The sequence below is a fragment of the Borostomias antarcticus genome (assembly GCF_949987555.1).
Source record: "Borostomias antarcticus genome assembly, chromosome: 17".
Taxonomy (NCBI): Eukaryota; Metazoa; Chordata; class Actinopteri; order Stomiiformes; family Stomiidae; genus Borostomias; species Borostomias antarcticus.
This window is the reverse complement of record NC_140250.1, coordinates 2,013,233-2,030,709: the sequence shown is the minus strand read 5'-3', so window position 1 is coordinate 2,030,709 and position 17,477 is coordinate 2,013,233. Positions and strand designations below refer to the sequence as shown.

At 48.2% G+C, this 17,477-nt stretch overlaps 2 protein-coding genes across 2 annotated transcripts in view; both read left to right on the top strand.

The window, feature by feature from the left end:
• Positions 1-1,727: 1,727 nt before the first annotated feature.
• On the top strand, positions 1,728-15,500 carry LOC311319940 (uncharacterized protein; the record flags this gene model as incomplete). Its single annotated transcript, XM_084451574.1, has 5 exons — positions 1,728-2,581; positions 7,416-7,968; positions 8,667-8,762; positions 9,023-9,143; positions 14,638-15,500. 5 exons carry the CDS (start codon positions 1,728-1,730, stop codon positions 15,498-15,500), a joined length of 2,487 nt encoding a protein of 828 aa, XP_084307700.1.
• A 1,671-nt stretch (positions 15,501-17,171) lies between these two features.
• The window catches only part of LOC311319939 (E3 ubiquitin-protein ligase TRIM47-like), a gene marked incomplete at both ends in the record, with an annotated part of 2,506 nt that continues 2,200 nt past the window's right edge, over positions 17,172-17,477 (top strand). Inside the window, one exon of the mRNA XM_084451573.1 lies at positions 17,172-17,477. This exon is cut by the window's right edge and continues 294 nt beyond it. Within this exon, the coding sequence (XP_084307699.1) occupies positions 17,172-17,477 (306 nt within the window).

The window sequence follows — 17,477 nt, the reverse complement described above, 5'->3', positions numbered from 1 at the left end:
GTAACTGTCTTGAACTCCAGATGTTATAGGTCGGTATTGTAGAGATTATATACATAAAGCCCACATTTGACACTGTCAGTCTAGGGCATGTGACAGGGGCAGGTTTGGGTGGACTATTGAATATCCAAAATGTCTGCCTGCCGACCCAAAACTATCCCGTAAGAACCAGACCCGGAAAGAGGCTTTAAACTACAGTTTCATTGAATTTCATAGGTTTGGCGGTCGTCTATATATAGGCCCTCATGAAACTTTAGTAAATGGTCAGTTATGTTTTTCTGAAATGGCCAGAGTCAGACACACGTTTCACTTTGTAAAAGGTTCTCTGCTCTGTGTGGCTTAGACTTGACTGATTTCCTGCTGATCTGCCATTAGTGCAACAGCTTCCTGTGCAACGCAGTAGGCCCCAGAGAGGAGCCAACTCACTACACTAATAGACTGACTAATGGATTGAGATTGTAGAACAAGAAAAGGTGATTGATCTTACAGTATGAGCAAGAAAGAAGCTAGCAAATCTGTAGCCCAGTACTTTACAACTCTAGCCTTGTACTTTAATTACACTCAAATATTAAAGTCATAGAATGAGCTAAAATCCTCAAAGAATGCAGGCTCAACGCCGGGATGAGACTGGAAGAGGAAGCTGGAGATGGTGAGAACAGATCTAACCGAGAAGTGAAACAAGACAAAGTACAATTTCCAACTGTCAAATATGTGTCTGTGTGCTTGGTTTTAGTTCACATAGTGTAGAGGAACCAAAGGAACAGCAAAAGTATAAACACGGATATATACTGTATCAAACACACGTCAAAGTAGGCTATCGGTCCTACAGTTGACCTATTATAGCTCGTGTGTACACAGATAGCATATTATGGAACGTAACAGCAGCAAAACATAAAGACACTAGAGGGCGCCAGAGCCGAGAAAAACAGGAATTCCCCCATTCTGTCTAATAGACTTTCTGTTTCCTTGTTACAGTATGAACCTTAACAGGCCTCACACTGGTGCTGCTCCCTCTTGAGCCTGTACTGTGTTCTTCATATAGGCCTTTGCCACACATTCTACTGCACTGTTCAGTAGTCTGCCCAACTGCTGCATGTTTGAGTTGTCATTTACTGTATTGCTGGCATCCCAAAAACTATTTCCGCGCAAATGGAGAATAAATGATGGTATCACATTCCCAATGTGAGGTTGTAGTCTGAAGGAAGGAGCAAAGGCATGTTGATGTATTTTAGGTGTTTATCTATCTTATATTGACTGCAAGAACTCCATTTGTACTTTCATAGAGTATCATCAAAACCAGTTTAAAAAAACAAAATAAAAGCCTTTAATAAAGCAAACACAAGTGATAAAAGAAAGACCACTGTCCCGATAAAAGAAAGACCACTGGCATGTTTCAAACAACCCTAGTCAGAAGAACTAATGAGGCGTGGAGACTCATTGATGAGGCCCAGCCGGTAGGCCGAAGAAAGGGTAAACATACGCATTCACTTTCAATTTGAGTCTCATGTGATTTCCCATAAAAACACACTCGCTTTCTCTCCTTCATCCCCTCTACAGACCCCTGGTCCAGGACGGCACAAGAAGCACCCGCCCAAAACCCAGACGCCCCTCCGGAACAACCGCACCTACAGGAATTCGTCCGTGCCGCGGAACTTTGCCGGGACTACAACTCCCAGAGACTACAAATCCCCCCCTTCCCTCCATTGCCCTTGACTGTGAACTGAGCCGCCATGCCGCTGGTACTCCTGCCCCCCTCCCAGCTGCTGTGGGTCCGGGTGGCGGCGCTGGCATTCGCCTGCGTGTCCTTCAGCCTGGTCGCCCACGGGGCGGGGCTCCCCCAGGAGGGCGTGGCCGACTGGTGCGTCTTCTGCTGGGCCGCCAGCTTCGCCGGCACCGTGCTGGTCCTCCTGACCGAGCAGCTGAGCCTCCAGGCCCGCGTCCCCGTCTCCTGGGCCAACCTCCCCGTCACACTGGCCGGCTACGCCGCCGCGCTCTGCCTCTCCGCCTCCGTCGTCTTCCCCGTCTACTTCCTGCGGGGCGGAGGGACGGCGGCGAGCGGGGAGGCGCGAGGCTACCGCGTCGCCGCCGCCGTCTTCTCCTGCCTGGCGGCTGCGGCCTACCTGGTGGAGGTGAGCCTGTCGAGGGCGAAGCCCGGGGAGGAGGCGGGTTACATGGCCACGGTGCCGGGCCTCCTCAAGGTTTGCCAGACGTCCGTGGCGTGCCTCATCTTCGTGCTGGTCAGCGAGCCCGTGTCGTACGACGGCCACGCGGCGCTCAAGTGGTGCATGGCGGTCTACTGCGTCTGCTTCATCCTGTCGGCCGCCGTGGTGGTCCTCTGCGTGGGCGAGTGCACTGGCTGCCTCCCGTTCCCCTTCCCCAGCTTCCTGTCCACCTACGGCCTGCTGAGGGCGCTCATGTACCTGACGGCCACCGTCATCTGGCCCGTCTTCCAGTTCCACAAGCGCTACCTGGGTGGCGGCCAGAGACCCCCCCGGCTTGTGGCCGTGTCGGTGCTCACCGCCCTCAACTTCCTGCTCTATCTGGTCGACCTGGCGTACTCAGCCAGTCTGGTGTTTGTTAGGGTGTGATAGAGGAGAGGAGGAGAGGAGGAGAGAGGAGAGGAGAGGAGAGGAGGGGAGAGGAGAGGGGAGGAGAGGAGAGGAGAGGAGAGGAGAGGAGAGGAGAGGAGAGGAGAGGAGAGGAGAGGAGAGGAGAGGAGAGGAGAGGAGAGGAGAGGAGAGGAGAGGAGAGGAGAGGAGAGGAGAGGAGAGGAGGAGGGGTTGAAATGAACAATCATCACTATGTAGATATTTTTTTGTTGGAAATATCAAGCAAAGGACAAAACAATTAGAAATCTCCTTTCTTCTTTTTTTCTCTCTCTCTCTCTCTCTCTCTCTCTCTCTCTCTCTAAACCACGCCCCCTGGCAGAACCAGGAAATCCCATGCTCCTCCCAGTACTCACTCTCTATTCCTAGGAAACTAAAGTGTTCTCTCCGTCTCTCTCGCTCTCTTTCTTTTTCTCTCTCAAACTCTTATCTCTCTGCGTCTGTGAGTGAGTGACTGTGTCCCTGACACACCAGCATGGCCCAGCAGGGAGTTCTGTTAGACCAGGATCAGTTCTGCTGTTCTGTCTGTCTGGACCTCTTAAAGGATCCAGTCACCCTCCCCTGTGGTCACTTTTTTTTTATTTATTTAACCTTTATTTATACAGGTAAAAAACACATTGAGTTCAGAAGACTCATTTACAAGTGTGACCTGTTCACAATCATTCAACACTCGTTTCACTAAATTACAAACAACAGGACAGAATTACAAATAAAACATACAGGACTATGTGTAACAATAACAACAAAGGAAGTCTAAAAGTGCAAAGTGCATGGGGGATGAGAACAGGGGAGAGTTATCTTGGAGTGCAAGAACATGATATTGGCACACTCACTAAATCAGGTAATAGTCGCTTAAACCTTTTGAAAGAGATCAAATTTGACAACTTAAGACTCAACTGTAAGGAGTTCCAAGAGGAAGGGGCTGCATATGAAAATGCTCTTTTGCCTCTCTCAGTGCGGACCAGGGGGATGGAGTACGTTATGATGTCCTGAGAACGAAGGCCGTAGGTGGAGTGTTTGCGCGAAAGGAGAGTAGATAAGTAGGTGGGAAGCAGACCAAGAATGGATTTGTAAATGAAAATGTACCAGTGATGGGTTCGGCGAATGGAGAGAGATGGCCAGTTAACCAGAGAGTATAACACACAATGGTGTGTGAGTGCTTTACAGCCTGTAATGAAACGTAGCGCGCTATGGTAGGCTGCATCCAGATGTTGTAGACAGCTAGCAGAGGCATTCATGTACAGGACATCACCGTAGTCCAGGAGAGGCAAAAAGGTGGCAGCAACCAGGCGTTTCCTTGCTGCAGCTGAGAAACATGACTTGTTTCTAAAGAAAAAACTCAGTTTTAGCTTAAGTTTCTTTAAAAGATTGTCTAGGTGCAGCTTGAAGGAGAGGCTGTCATCAAGATGAATGCCAAGGTATTTGTAGCTAGACACAAGCTCAATAGGGGTACCCTGACGAGATATAATGTCAGGAAGAGCAGCTGGCCCCCGCTTGTTATTCGTGAATACCATGACTTTAGTCTTCCCTGCATTCAATACCAGCCTGAGCTGAGACATCTGGGACTGTAGGGTATCAAAAGCTGTCTGTAGAGACTCCAGAGCACGGATGATGGAAGATGCAAAACAGTACATGATTGTGTCATCCGCGTATAAATGAACCGTAGCATTTGCAATAAACCCTATTTCATTTATATAGATGGTGAAGAGGGTTGGTCCCAAGACAGAGCCCTGTGGCACCCCATTTAAGACAGTGAGCATGCTGGATGAGAGGTCACCAAACTGCACAGACTGCTTACGTTGGGACAAGTAGTTGGTGAACCAGCCTACGGCATGAGAGGACAGACCAATATCAAGGAGGCGCTGGCATAGGAAGGCGTGATTGACGGTGTCAAAAGCTTTAGATAGGTCGATAAAGATTGCAGCGCAGTGATTCTTCCTATCTAAGGCCTCTGTAATGTCGTTTACGACTTTAACAGCGGCAGACACTGTGCTATGGTGCTTCCTAAACCCAGACTGAAAGGGTGAGAGGATGTCATGTGACTCCAGGAAGTCCTTGAGCTGGACATTAATTAGTCGCTCAAGGACCTTGGCTAAGACAGAGAGCTTAGAAATTGGCCTGTAATTGTTTAAACATTTGGAATCACCACCCTTCAGGAGCGGAAGCACAAAAGCAGTTTTCCAGACCTCTGGGATGACATTATTGGAAATAGTTAAGTTAAAAATGTGTGTAATAGGTTCTGCAATGATATCTGCAGCCAGTCGCAAAAATAGAGGTGGAAGATTGTCGGGACCAGATGATTTCCTAGGGTCTAGCTCCGTTAAGGCTTTCCAAACATCACCAACAAGGAGTGGAGAAAACGAAAAGGAATGGTGCCCAGAAGGACCACTAGTGGTCCTAGCCGAAAAAGGGGGATTGGACGGGGCAGAATTTGAATTTGTTCCTGGCAAGGAATCAAATAATAAACCAGAGGCTATAAAGTGTTTGTTGAAGCAGTTTAACATCTCTGATTTATCAAACACTGGGATCGAGTTGTCAATGATATGGGGGGGTAACTCAGCAGGACCAGAGTCGACTGAGAGTGACTTCACTGTTTTCCAAAATCTCCTGGGATCATTAAGATTGTCAGTGGTCTGAGAGAGATAGAATTCACTTTTTGCTTTTTTAACACAAGCAGTGAAGCTATTTCTCGCTTGGCGAAAGGAGAGCCAATCTGTCTCAGAGCCGGACTGCCTGGCAGCGGCCCAGAGCTGGTTCCTTTTGTGAAGAAGGGATGTCAAGTCGCTGGTGAACCAGGGATTGTTTCGACCTTTCACCCGGAAACGACGAAAAGGAGCATGCTTGTTGATAAGAGGGAGAAAGCTATTGTGGAAATATTCCCATGCAAAATCAACATCACCAAGCAGGAGAATGCGATCCCATCTGACCTGCTGCAGGTCATGAAGGAAAGCTTGCTCTGAGAAATTCTTCAGATCTCTTTTCTGGATGACACGGGGTTTAGAGCGGGGTATTTTGCAGTCCCTAATAGCTCCAATTACACAGTGGTCACTGAGGTCATTTGCAAAGACACTAGTTATAGTGAATTTATGAGGCTTATTTGTGATAATTAAGTCAAGTAGTGTAGATTTGTCTGCACACTTGGAATTGAGACGTGTGGGACCTTCAACGATTTGAGTGAAAGCTAGGGACAAGCAATAAGCTTTAAAGTCGTCTGAGGCTGAGGAGAGCCAATCCCAGTTCAGGTCCCCTATAAGGACGATTTCATTAAAATGAAGCTGAGACAGGAGCTGTATTAAGGAGGGTAGAGTATCTGAGGAGGCTGATGGGGGCCTATAACAGCCAACAACAGTTAAATACTGACCTCCAGACAGATCTACATTCATGGCTAATAGTTCAAATTGCTTTGCTACAGATGTAACGAGCATAACATGAGCAGAGAGAGAAGATCTAACATATATAGCCACGCCCCCACCTCTCCGTGGCCGATCAGAGCGGTAGATATTAAATCCATCCAGTGCAACATCCCTATCTGATATGGACTTGGAGAGCCAGGTCTCAGAAACTACAATAATGTGCGCGCCAGTCGAATCTGCCCATATACGCATCATGTCCATTTTAGGTAAAAGACTGCGTGCATTAATGTGAATAAAACGCAATCCGTGCATATTCTTAAAATCATATGGCGAATTGCAAATGGTAGGCTGAACAAACATGGGGCCAGGATTAGGCTGTACATTTCCAGAAATTAAAAGCAATAAAAGAATAAAAAGTCTCTTTCTCGCCGTGGGTGGGGGGGTCAGCTGAGAGTGAGAGTCTTTGGAAGCGATGACGTCCAGGGAAGCGTCCACAGAAGGAATCATGAAACAGTCTTTCAGAACAGCGAGGCTGAGAAGCCGCCGCCAGCTTGCAGAGACTGCATGGCTGAGAGGGTTCAGGACAGAGTGGAGTGGAGGCTGAGAGAATAGGCCAGCATCAAAAGCAAGCGTTTCACCGCGCGGGGTGACCAGCTGGGAAGACAGGTCTTCCGACGCGCAGGTCCCAGCAGAGTCCCATCCAGTTAAGAAACTGAACACGGCAATAGTGATCCACAACATTGTCCTTAAAAAATAGTCCAGAATATTGAAAAAAAAAAAAAAAAAATGTCCACAGAGCTAGCCACCTGGCTAAAGGCAAGCCAAGCTAGCTCCTCAAGCGAGTGTCACGAGCAATGAATGAGCCCGTCAGCTGTAGCCTAGACTGAGAGTGAGTTCGCAGGCCCACCCTACAGCTTTAGCCTATGGCCCAAGTTGTTTGGTCTTAAAACAGTCACTTTTCATGAATCACCGAATCAAGTTGAGAGCGAAGTTGAGAACCGTAGAGTAGGGCGCCGGCCAAACGCCGAGCGAATAGGGCTACCTGCAGATCAGCTATATGCTGCAGCCCTAGAAGGTCTTAAGAGCAAACTTTTCTTGGTTCGCCGTTGTAAAAAAGCATTGTATGCTTAAAAGCAGGCCGAGCTTAATTCATCAGTTATTATAAAAATGTTTAGATCCATATATAGTAGCCTATATCCTGTCAAACGCTGGGCGAGTAAGGCTTTCCGCAGCTCGGCTGTAGGCTGTAGCCTATAGCTCAAGTTGTTTGTTTGGTCTTCAGAATCGGAACAATTGATTCGCCGATGTAAAACAACGTATGTAGGATATAAAGCATGAATAAAATCAAGCCGGGTTTAATTCATTAAGTCGTTTAAAATCGGTACTTTACCAGCGAAATAAAAGTTTGAAAAGTAGCCGAAACAGGCGAGAGCTCCGTGCGCAAACGTTGTCCTTGCAGCAGCAGCGTCCTTGCAACATGTGACACGAGCCGATGCAAGCGAAAAAAACGCTACTGTAGCAGCTGTATCGAGGACTGCTGGGACCAGGATGAACAGAAGGGAATCTACAGCTGCCCCCAGTGCAGACGGAGCTTCACTCCAAGGCCTGCCCTGATGAGGAACACCATGCTGGCTGAGGTGGTGGAGAAGCTGAAGGAGACAGGAGGAGCCCGGGCCGCCCCCTCTGAGCTGACCAGCCCAACTGGGTCAGAGTTGGTGACCTGTGACCTCTGCACCGGGACCAGGAAGCAGAGAGCCCTCATGTCCTGTCTGGTGTGTCTGGTGTCCTACTGTGAGACTCACCTCCAGCCCCACTACCAGGTTCCTGGTCTGAAGAAGCACAAGCTGGTCAAAGCCACGTGTGAACTGCAGGAGAGGATCTGCTCGAGTCACAACAAGCTGCTGGAGGTCTTCTGTCGGACAGACCAGCAGTGTATCTGTTATCTGTGTACCATGGATGCACATAAAGGCCATGATACGGTGTCAGCCACAGCCGAGAGGGCAGAGAAACAGGTAAGACCAGAATATGTGGTTCATTTGGAATGTGGAATGAACAACATCAAGAGATACTGTACAGAAAGATGGTGGTTCTTCATTCATTTTTAAAGAATAGATTGTGGATAAAATATGATAAAAGTATATTGAATTGAATCACCATTTGACTGAGAAAGACAAGCTAACTCTGAACGGTCGTTAGTGTATCGTTGTCTTTTATAAGTAAGTCCAGTCTGAGCTCGTATCTGGCCTACATACAGTGAAGAACTATAAAATGTCTAAAAAAGTGCTGACTCATATCAGGACTTGCAGGAGGAGTGTAATGCTGCTGACTCATCAAAGTGATATCAGACCCAAAACTTTTCCCCAGAACTACAGTAGAGAGTAGCTCATTAATTGATCATCACAAGAGAGAGTCGTCCTGCTCATTTTCTGAGTGACGTCAAATACACCTTTGATACCAAGGATGGATACTTGCTTCTATGACATACCTGTATAAATGACCTATAGTAAATCTTTACCATGTATGTAAACTTAACCTTTAGCCTATAGAGCTACAGCGTACATACCTGTAGTTGACAGTCAGGGGTTGAAGTTCATCTCATGTTTACCAGCTGTACCAATGTTGGTGATACTGTAGCTGTGTTATGACAGAGCTCCAGTACTGTTTCTACTGTAACTTTTAATGTTTTGTTGTAATTTGTGTTTATCTCCAGAGCATGCTGGGTCTGAGTCAGCAGAAAGTCCAGCAGAGAGTCCAGGAGAGAGAGAAGGAGCTGAAGGAGGTCCAGCAGGCTGTGGAGTCTCTCCAGGTCAGCATCAGGATGTCAGCTACTCTAGCTATGGTGGAGGGAGATACCTGGCCTCGTGAGACCATCCTGAACTGACCAGCTCTCTTTCAGTTTTACTCCACAGATCAGGATGGTGTTATGAGGCTAGGAGATACCTGTAGGACAGTTATAACTGTCACATTCAGGATTATTGGCTTCAGTTGAACTCTTTCTTTCTTTCTTTCTTTCTTTCTTTCTTTCTTTCTTTCTTTCTTTCTTTCTTTCTTTCTTTCTTTGTCCAGCGCTCTGGCCAGGCAGCAGAGCAGGACAGTGAGAGGATCTTCACTGAGCTGATCTGCTCCATTGAGAGAAGGCGCTCTGAGGTGAAGGAGCTGATCAGAGCCCAGCAGAGGGCAGCAGTGAGTAAGGCTGAAGGACTGGTGGAGAGACTGGAGCAGGAGATAGCTGAGCTGAGGAGGAGAGACGCGGAGCTAGAGCAGCTCTCACACACAGAAGACCACATCCACTTCCTCCAGGTACAGTAGCTGGACTCTCCTGGTACCTGACATGTGAACAGCAACTGGTTTGGTCTATTGATTAGGCAGAATATTCTGTACACTTGGTATGTGTTTCTGTTTATTTCCTATCTCTCTCTTTCTCTCTCTTTCTCTCTCTCTCTCTCTCTCTCTCTCTCTCTCTCTCTCTCTCTCTCTCTCTCTCTCTCCAGAGTTACCAGTCTGTTTCCAGTCCCAGTGTATCTTCAGACCTCCCCAGCGTCTCTGTTCCTTCTCTTCAGTTCTTCAGTGATGTGACTAAGGCTGTCTCTGAGCTGAGAGAGAAACTAGAGGACGTGATCAAGGGAGAGTGGTCCAGCATCTCCTTCACAGGTGTGTTGGAGGAGTTTTGAGACAATGATTCTGTAAAGATATCACTAAAGTACGGAGAGCAACAAGTGATCCTGTCTCGTCCAATAAGAAACAATGTGACCAGAGGAAAGATTTGGGGTTCACAATGAAACACATTGAACACATTTCTGTATACTGTCTACATGGCTTTAAAATTGATTGTGTGTGTGTGTGTGTGTGTGTGTGTGTGTGTGTGTGTGTGTGTGTGTGTGTGTGTGTGTGTGTGTGTGTGTGTGTGTGTGTGTGACTGAAGTCTCTTTAGTGGATGTGTTGTCTCCTCCAGAGCCCAGGACCAGACCACATTTCTTAAATTGTGAGTGTGTGAAGTCTCCACCTCTCTCTGTTGAATGATAAATCAACAATACCAGCTTTAAGGGGGACAGATGAACGGTCATGTTATTAACTCTGATCTGGTCTCTGCTCTGTTCCCAGATTCCTGTCCGCTCACTCTGGACCCAAACACAGCAGGCAGACGCCTCTCTCTGTCTGGGGAGAACAGGAAGGTGACATATTCAGAGCAGATCCAGTCATATCCTGACCATCCAGACAGATTCACCTGCTACTCCCAGGTGCTGTGTAGAGAGGCTCTGTCTGGGCGCTGTTACTGGGAGGTGGAATTGAGAGGTGGTGTTGACATAGCAGTCTCATATAAAGACATCAGCAGAACAGGCGTCTTCTCCTTGTTTGGTTTCTATAACAAGTCCTGGTGTTTATGGTGCTCTAGCGATGGTTACTGGTTCATTCATAATAATGTTGAGACTGAACTATCAGTCCCTCAGTCCTCCAGAGTAGGAGTGTACCTGGATCACAAGGCAGGTTCTCTGTCCTTCTACAGCGTCTCTGACACAGTGACCCTCCTCCACAAAGTCCAGACCACATTCACCCAGCCACTCTATCCAGGGTTTACGTGTTATAATGCCCTTTGGAGTCATAAAGGCTGTGTAGAGATTAGTAAACTGTGGTAGAGGGAGGGGGATCCTTCCAGAGGATGGGGGGAGAGTAGGGGGGAGGAGATGAGGGGGGGGGGGGCAAGGGAAGAGGAGAGGAACGTAACGTTGCCTCTGGCTCAAGTTTGGAACCTCATGAAGCAGAGTTCAGACTAGATTCACCCAGCCACTCTATCCTGGGTTTGTATGCCTTAATGCAGTCACGGTTTTCTCAGTCATTTTGTTTTTATAGATTCAGCTGATTACCAATAATTGTTCTTGCATTGTACTTCAGGAGGCCTAATAGAAGGAAATCTTCACGCCATCATTTGTTTATAATTGTTGAACTTTGGTTCTTTAATATTGTAATTTCAACTTGATCATTGTATACAGTCATTTCATTTATAAACATATATTATAAAATATGATATTGTTGATGAATTTTGATACTGTATAAGGGGTCTTTTTTCTCTGTATAATGACTGAATCAGGTATTCATGAATGTTGGTGTTCATGACTGCAGTTTAAATGATTGGTTAGTTGTTTTCTCTCCTACTGTTACCTAAGTGGCTGTTATATTTCATCCTGAAGTAAAGATTAAATAAAGGCATATGAAACTGAAAGACATCTCATTACTGTATGAAAATGTGTGGAATTTGCTCTTATTACTAAAACTCTTTCCCTCCCTTCCTCCCCGTCCCCACCTTACATCCTTTCATCTTTCTCTCCATCTCTCTCTCTCTCTCTCTCTCTCTCTCTCTCTCTCTCTCTCTCTCTCTCTCTCTCTCTCCAGAGTTACCAGTCTGTTTCCAGTCCCAGTGTATCTTCAGACCTCCCCAGCGTCTCTGTTCCTTCTCTTCAGTTCTTCAGTGATGTGACTAAGGCTGTCTCTGAGCTGAGAGAGAAACTAGAGGACGTGATCAAGGGAGAGTGGTCCAGCATCTCCTTCACAGGTGTGTTGGAGGAGTTTTGAGACAATGATTCTGTAAAGATATCACTAAAGTACGGAGAGCAACAAGTGATCCTGTCTCGTCCAATAAGAAACAATGTGACCAGAGGAAAGATTTGGGGTTCACAATGAAACACATTGAACACATTTCTGTATACTGTCTACATGGCTTTAAAATTGATTGTGTGTGTGTGTGTGTGTGTGTGTGTGTGTGTGTGTGTGTGTGTGTGTGTGTGTGTGTGTGTGTGTGTGTGTGTGTGTGTGTGTGACTGAAGTCTCTTTAGTGGATGTGTTGTCTCCTCCAGAGCCCAGGACCAGACCACATTTCTTAAATTGTGAGTGTGTGAAGTCTCCACCTCTCTCTGTTGAATGATAAATCAACAATACCAGCTTTAAGGGGGACAGATGAACGGTCATGTTATTAACTCTGATCTGGTCTCTGCTCTGTTCCCAGATTCCTGTCCGCTCACTCTGGACCCAAACACAGCAGGCAGACGCCTCTCTCTGTCTGGGGAGAACAGGAAGGTGACATATTCAGAGCAGATCCAGTCATATCCTGACCATCCAGACAGATTCACCTGCTACTCCCAGGTGCTGTGTAGAGAGGCTCTGTCTGGGCGCTGTTACTGGGAGGTGGAATTGAGAGGTGGTGTTGACATAGCAGTCTCATATAAAGACATCAGCAGAACAGGCGTCTTCTCCTTGTTTGGTTTCTATAACAAGTCCTGGTGTTTATGGTGCTCTAGCGATGGTTACTGGTTCATTCATAATAATGTTGAGACTGAACTATCAGTCCCTCAGTCCTCCAGAGTAGGAGTGTACCTGGATCACAAGGCAGGTTCTCTGTCCTTCTACAGCGTCTCTGACACAGTGACCCTCCTCCACAAAGTCCAGACCACATTCACCCAGCCACTCTATCCAGGGTTTACGTGTTATAATGCCCTTTGGAGTCATAAAGGCTGTGTAGAGATTAGTAAACTGTGGTAGAGGGAGGGGGATCCTTCCAGAGGATGGGGGGAGAGTAGGGGGGAGGAGATGAGGGGGGGGGGGGCAAGGGAAGAGGAGAGGAACGTAACGTTGCCTCTGGCTCAAGTTTGGAACCTCATGAAGCAGAGTTCAGACTAGATTCACCCAGCCACTCTATCCTGGGTTTGTATGCCTTAATGCAGTCACGGTTTTCTCAGTCATTTTGTTTTTATAGATTCAGCTGATTACCAATAATTGTTCTTGCATTGTACTTCAGGAGGCCTAATAGAAGGAAATCTTCATGCCATCATTTGTTTATAATTGTTGAACTTTGGTTCTTTAATATTGTAATTTCAACTTGATCATTGTATACAATCACTTTGTCTTAGATTCATTCATAAACATCTATTATAAAAGATGATATTGTTGATGAACTTTGATACTGTATAAGGGGTCTTTTTTCTCTGTATAATGACTGAATCAGGTATTCATGAATGTTGGTGTTCATGACTTCTGTTTAAATGATTGGTTAGTTGTTTTCTCTCCTACTGTTACCTAAGTGGCTGTTATATTTCATCCTGAAGTAAAGATTAAATGAAGGCATATGAAACTGAAAGACATCTCATTACTGTATGAAAATGTGTGGAATTTGCTCTGAATACTAAAACTCTTTCCCTCCCTTCCTCCCCGTCCCCACCTTACATCCTTTCATCCTTCTCTCCGTCTTTCCATCTCTCTCTCTCTCTCTCTCTCTCTCTTTCTCTCTCTCTCTCTCTCTCTCTCTCTCCCTCTCTCTCTCTGTTTGGCTGTTGTTTTTCCTCTTCCATCTCTGCACCCTATCACTATCATAATAACTATGCGTAAACATGTTGTAATAGATTCTGTTAGGGCTAGTGGAGGAGGACCCAAGAGCAGACACGACAGGCGTATGGGGACAAACCCACGTTGGGGCACGTTTACTGGCGAGGGTCAGGCAGGAACGTGGTAGTCAGACAGACGAGGGGGTCAGGCAGGAACGTGGTAGTCAGACAGACGAGGGGTTCAGGCAGGTTCTTGGTTCTCCAGTCAGGCAAGGTTCAGGCAGGTTCTTGGTTCTCCAGTCAGGCAAGGTTCAGGCAGTGGACGGAAGCTAGTCCTTCCACTGAAATAGCTGTGAATTGAAATTACATGAAATAATGTCTGATAAATTAAGATAGGTCTTGTCACCTGGACACATCAGTTCCAATGCTTCCAATGCTAATCCAGCACACTAAGAGCGGGATAGCCAGTTAGCTCATGAGCTCATGGTATAAATACCCTATAGTGAATCTTTACCAGTTAACGTAACAGCAGCAAAACATAAAGACACTAGAGGGCGCCAGAGCTGAGAAAAACAGGAATTCCCCCATTCTGTCTAATAGACTTTCTGTTTCCTTGTTACAGTATGAACCTTAACAGGCCTCACACTGGTGCTGCTTCCTCTTGAGCCTGTACTGTGTTCTTCATATAGGCCTTTGCCACACATTCTACTGCACTGTTCAGTAGTCTGCCCAACTGCTGCATGTTTGAGTTGTCGTTTACTGTATCGCTGGCATCCCAAAAACTATTTCCGCGCAAATGGAGAATAAATGATGGTATCACATTCCCAATGTGAGGTTGTAGTCTGAAGGAAGGAACAAAGGCATGTTGATGTATTTTAGGTGTTTATCTATCTTATATTGACTGCAAGAACTCCATTTGTACTTTCATAGAGTATCATCAAAACCAGTTTAAAAAAACAAAATAAAATCCTTTAATAAAGCAAACACAAGTGATAAAAGAAAGACCACTGTCCCGATAAAAGAAAGACCACTGGCATGTTTCAAACAACCCTAGTCAGAAGAACTAACGAGGCGTGGAGACTCATTGATGAGGCCCAGCCGGTAGGCCAAAGAAAGGGTAAACATACGCATTCACTTTCCATTTGAGTCTCATGTGATTTCCTGTAAAACACACTCCCTTTCTCTCCTTCATCCCCTCTACAGACCCCTGGTCCAGGACGGCACAAGAAGCACCCGCCCAAAACCCAGACGCCCCTCCGGAACAACCGCACCTACAGGAAGTCGTCCGTGCCGCGGAACTTTGCCGGGACTACAACTCCCAGAGACTACAAATCCCCCCCTTCCCTCCATTGCCCTAGACTGTGAACTGAGCCGCCATGCCGCTGGTACTCCTGCCCCCCTCCCAGCTGCTGTGGGTCCGGGTGGCGGCGCTGGCGTTCGCCTGCGTGTCCTTCAGCCTGGTCGCCCACGGGGCGAGGCTCCCCCAGGAGGGCGTGGCCGACTGGTGCGTCTTCTGCTGGGCCGCCAGCTTCGCCGGCACCGTGCTGGTCCTCCTGACGGAGCAGCTGGGCCTCCAGGCCCGCGTCCCCGTCTCCTGGGCCAACCTCCCCGTCACACTGGCCGGCTACGCCGCCGCGCTCTGCCTCTCCGCCTCCGTCGTCTTCCCCGTCTACTTCCTGCGGGGCGGAGGGACGGCAGCGAGCGGGAAGGCGCGAGGCTACCACGTCGCCGCCGCCGTCTTCTCCTGCCTGGCGGCTGCGGCCTACCTGGTGGAGGTGAGCCTGTCGAGGGCGAAGCCCGGGGAGGAGGCGGGTTACATGGCCACGGCGCCGGGCCTCCTCAAGGTGTGCCAGACGTCCGTGGCATGCCTCATCTTCGTGCTGGTCAGCGAGCCCGTGTCGTACGACGGCCACGCGGCGCTCAAGTGGTGCATGGCGGTCTACTGCGTCTGCTTCATCCTGTCGGCCGCCGTGGTGGTCCTCTGCGTGGGCGAGTGCACCGGCTGCCTCCCATTCCCCTTCCCCAGCTTCCTGTCCACCTACGGCCTGCTGGGGGCGCTCATGTACCTGACGGCCACCGTCATCTGGCCCGTCTTCCAGTTCCACAAGCGTTACCTGGGCGGCGGCCAGAGACCCCCCCGGCTTGTGGCCGTGTCGGTGCTCACCGCCCTCAACTTCCTGCTCTATCTGGCCGACCTGGCGTACTCAGCCAGACTGGTGTTTGTTAGGGTGTGATAGAGGAGAGGAGGGGAGAGGAGAGGAGGAGAGGAGAGGAGAGGAGAGGAGGAGGGGAGGGGAGAGGAGAGGAGAGGAGAGGAGAGGAGAGGAGAGGAGAGGAGAGGAGAGGAGAGGAGAGGAGAGGAGAGGAGAGGAGAGGAGAGGAGGAGGGGAGGGGGAGGGGAGTGGAGGAGGGGAGAGGAGAGGGGAGGGGAGGGGAGGGGAGGATGGGATAGGAGGGGAGAGGAGTGGAGGGGAAAGGAGAGGAGAGGGGAGGAGGGGAGAGGAGAGAAGAGGAGGGGAGTGGGTGAGCAGAGGAGGGAGGGAGAGGAGGAGGAGAGACGAAGAGGAGGAGGAGGAGAGACGAGGAGGAGTAGGAGAAGGAGGAGGAGAGGAGAGGAGAGGAGAGGAGAGGAGAGGAGAGGAGAGGAGAGGAGAGGAGAGGAGAGGAGAGGAGAGGAGAGGAGAGGAGGAGGAGAGACGAGGAGGAGGAGGAGGAGAAGGAGGAGGAGAGGAGAGGAGAGGAGAGGAGAGGAGAGGAGAGGAGAGGAGAGGAGAGGAGAGGAGAGGAGAGGAGAGGAGAGGAGAGGAGAGGAGAGGAGAGGAGGAGGAGAGACGTGGAGGAGGAGAGGAAGAGGAGACGGGGGGGATGAATGTAATATCAGTGCGTCAAAGGGAGGAGATGTCATGGCGTGAGGAGGGAGGAAGGGGTACACAGGGATTCAGAGATGCCATTCACAGCGCACAAGCACGTTGAGGGAATTGAAGAGCATCATCAGTTCCCAGTATCTTCTGAGGATGGGACGGGTGGTAAACCAGCGTGATGAACAGCGAAACCAGACATGTGAGGTCAAAGTTCAAAGACAGTTGAAATAGACAAAGGTCAAAGACTATTTAAATGCTGGAATAAGGGTTGGCTGATTAATAGTGATTAATAGTCCGTAACCCAAAGTGAAACATTTTCAATAAATGTAGATACATGTGGAATATTTTCTATGGTGTACTTTCTTAATGCTATTGGAATGAACATTAAATATGAAAAACAATGCTTTTCTTACATGTCGTCTAGAGTTTTATCTGTAAACAGATCAGGTTTGGTGCATTTTCTGAGTGTTCTGCTTCTGATAAATCTGTGCACTTGCTTTCTAAAAGCTCTCTACATCGATCAAACTAGAGTTGATGAGCAGGAATACACACAGGACACAGGGATTCAGTACTTTAGAACATGAACAAGATATTTAATATTGAAACAGTTCATATGTGAAGGGTTAATCCCTTCCAGCAGACACCTGACCTCAGTTGAAATGAACAATCATCACTATGTAGATATTTTTTGTTGGAAATATCAAGCAAAGGACAAAACAATTAGAAATCTCCTTTCTTCTTTCTCTCTCTCTCTCTCTCTCTCTCTCTCTCTCTCTCTCTCTCTCTCTCTCTCTCTCTTTCTCTCACTCTCACTCTCACTCTCACAAACACACACACACACACACACACACTCTCTCTCTCTCTCTCTCTCTAAACCACGCCCCTTGGCAGAACCAGGAAATCCCTTGCTCCTCCCAGTACTTACTCTCTATTCCTAGGAAACTAAAGTGTTCTCTCCGTCTCTCTCGCTCTCTTTCTTTTTCTCTCTCAAACTCTTATCTCTCTGCGTCTGTGAGTGAGTGACTGTGTCCCTGACACACCAGCATGGCCCAGCAGAGAGTTCTGTTAGACCAGGATCGGTTCTGCTGTTCTGTCTGTCTGGACCTCTTAAAGGATCCAGTCACCCTCCCCTGTGGTCACAGCTACTGTAGCAGCTGTATCGAGGACCGCTGGGACCAGGATGAACAGAAGGGAATCTACAGCTGCCCCCAGTGCAGACGGAGCTTCACTCCAAGGCCTGCCCTGATGAGGAACACCATGCTGGCTGAGGTGGTGGAGAAGCTGAAGGAGACAGGAGGAGCCCGGGCCGCCCCCTCTGAGCTGACCAGCCCAGCTGGGTCAGAGTTGGTG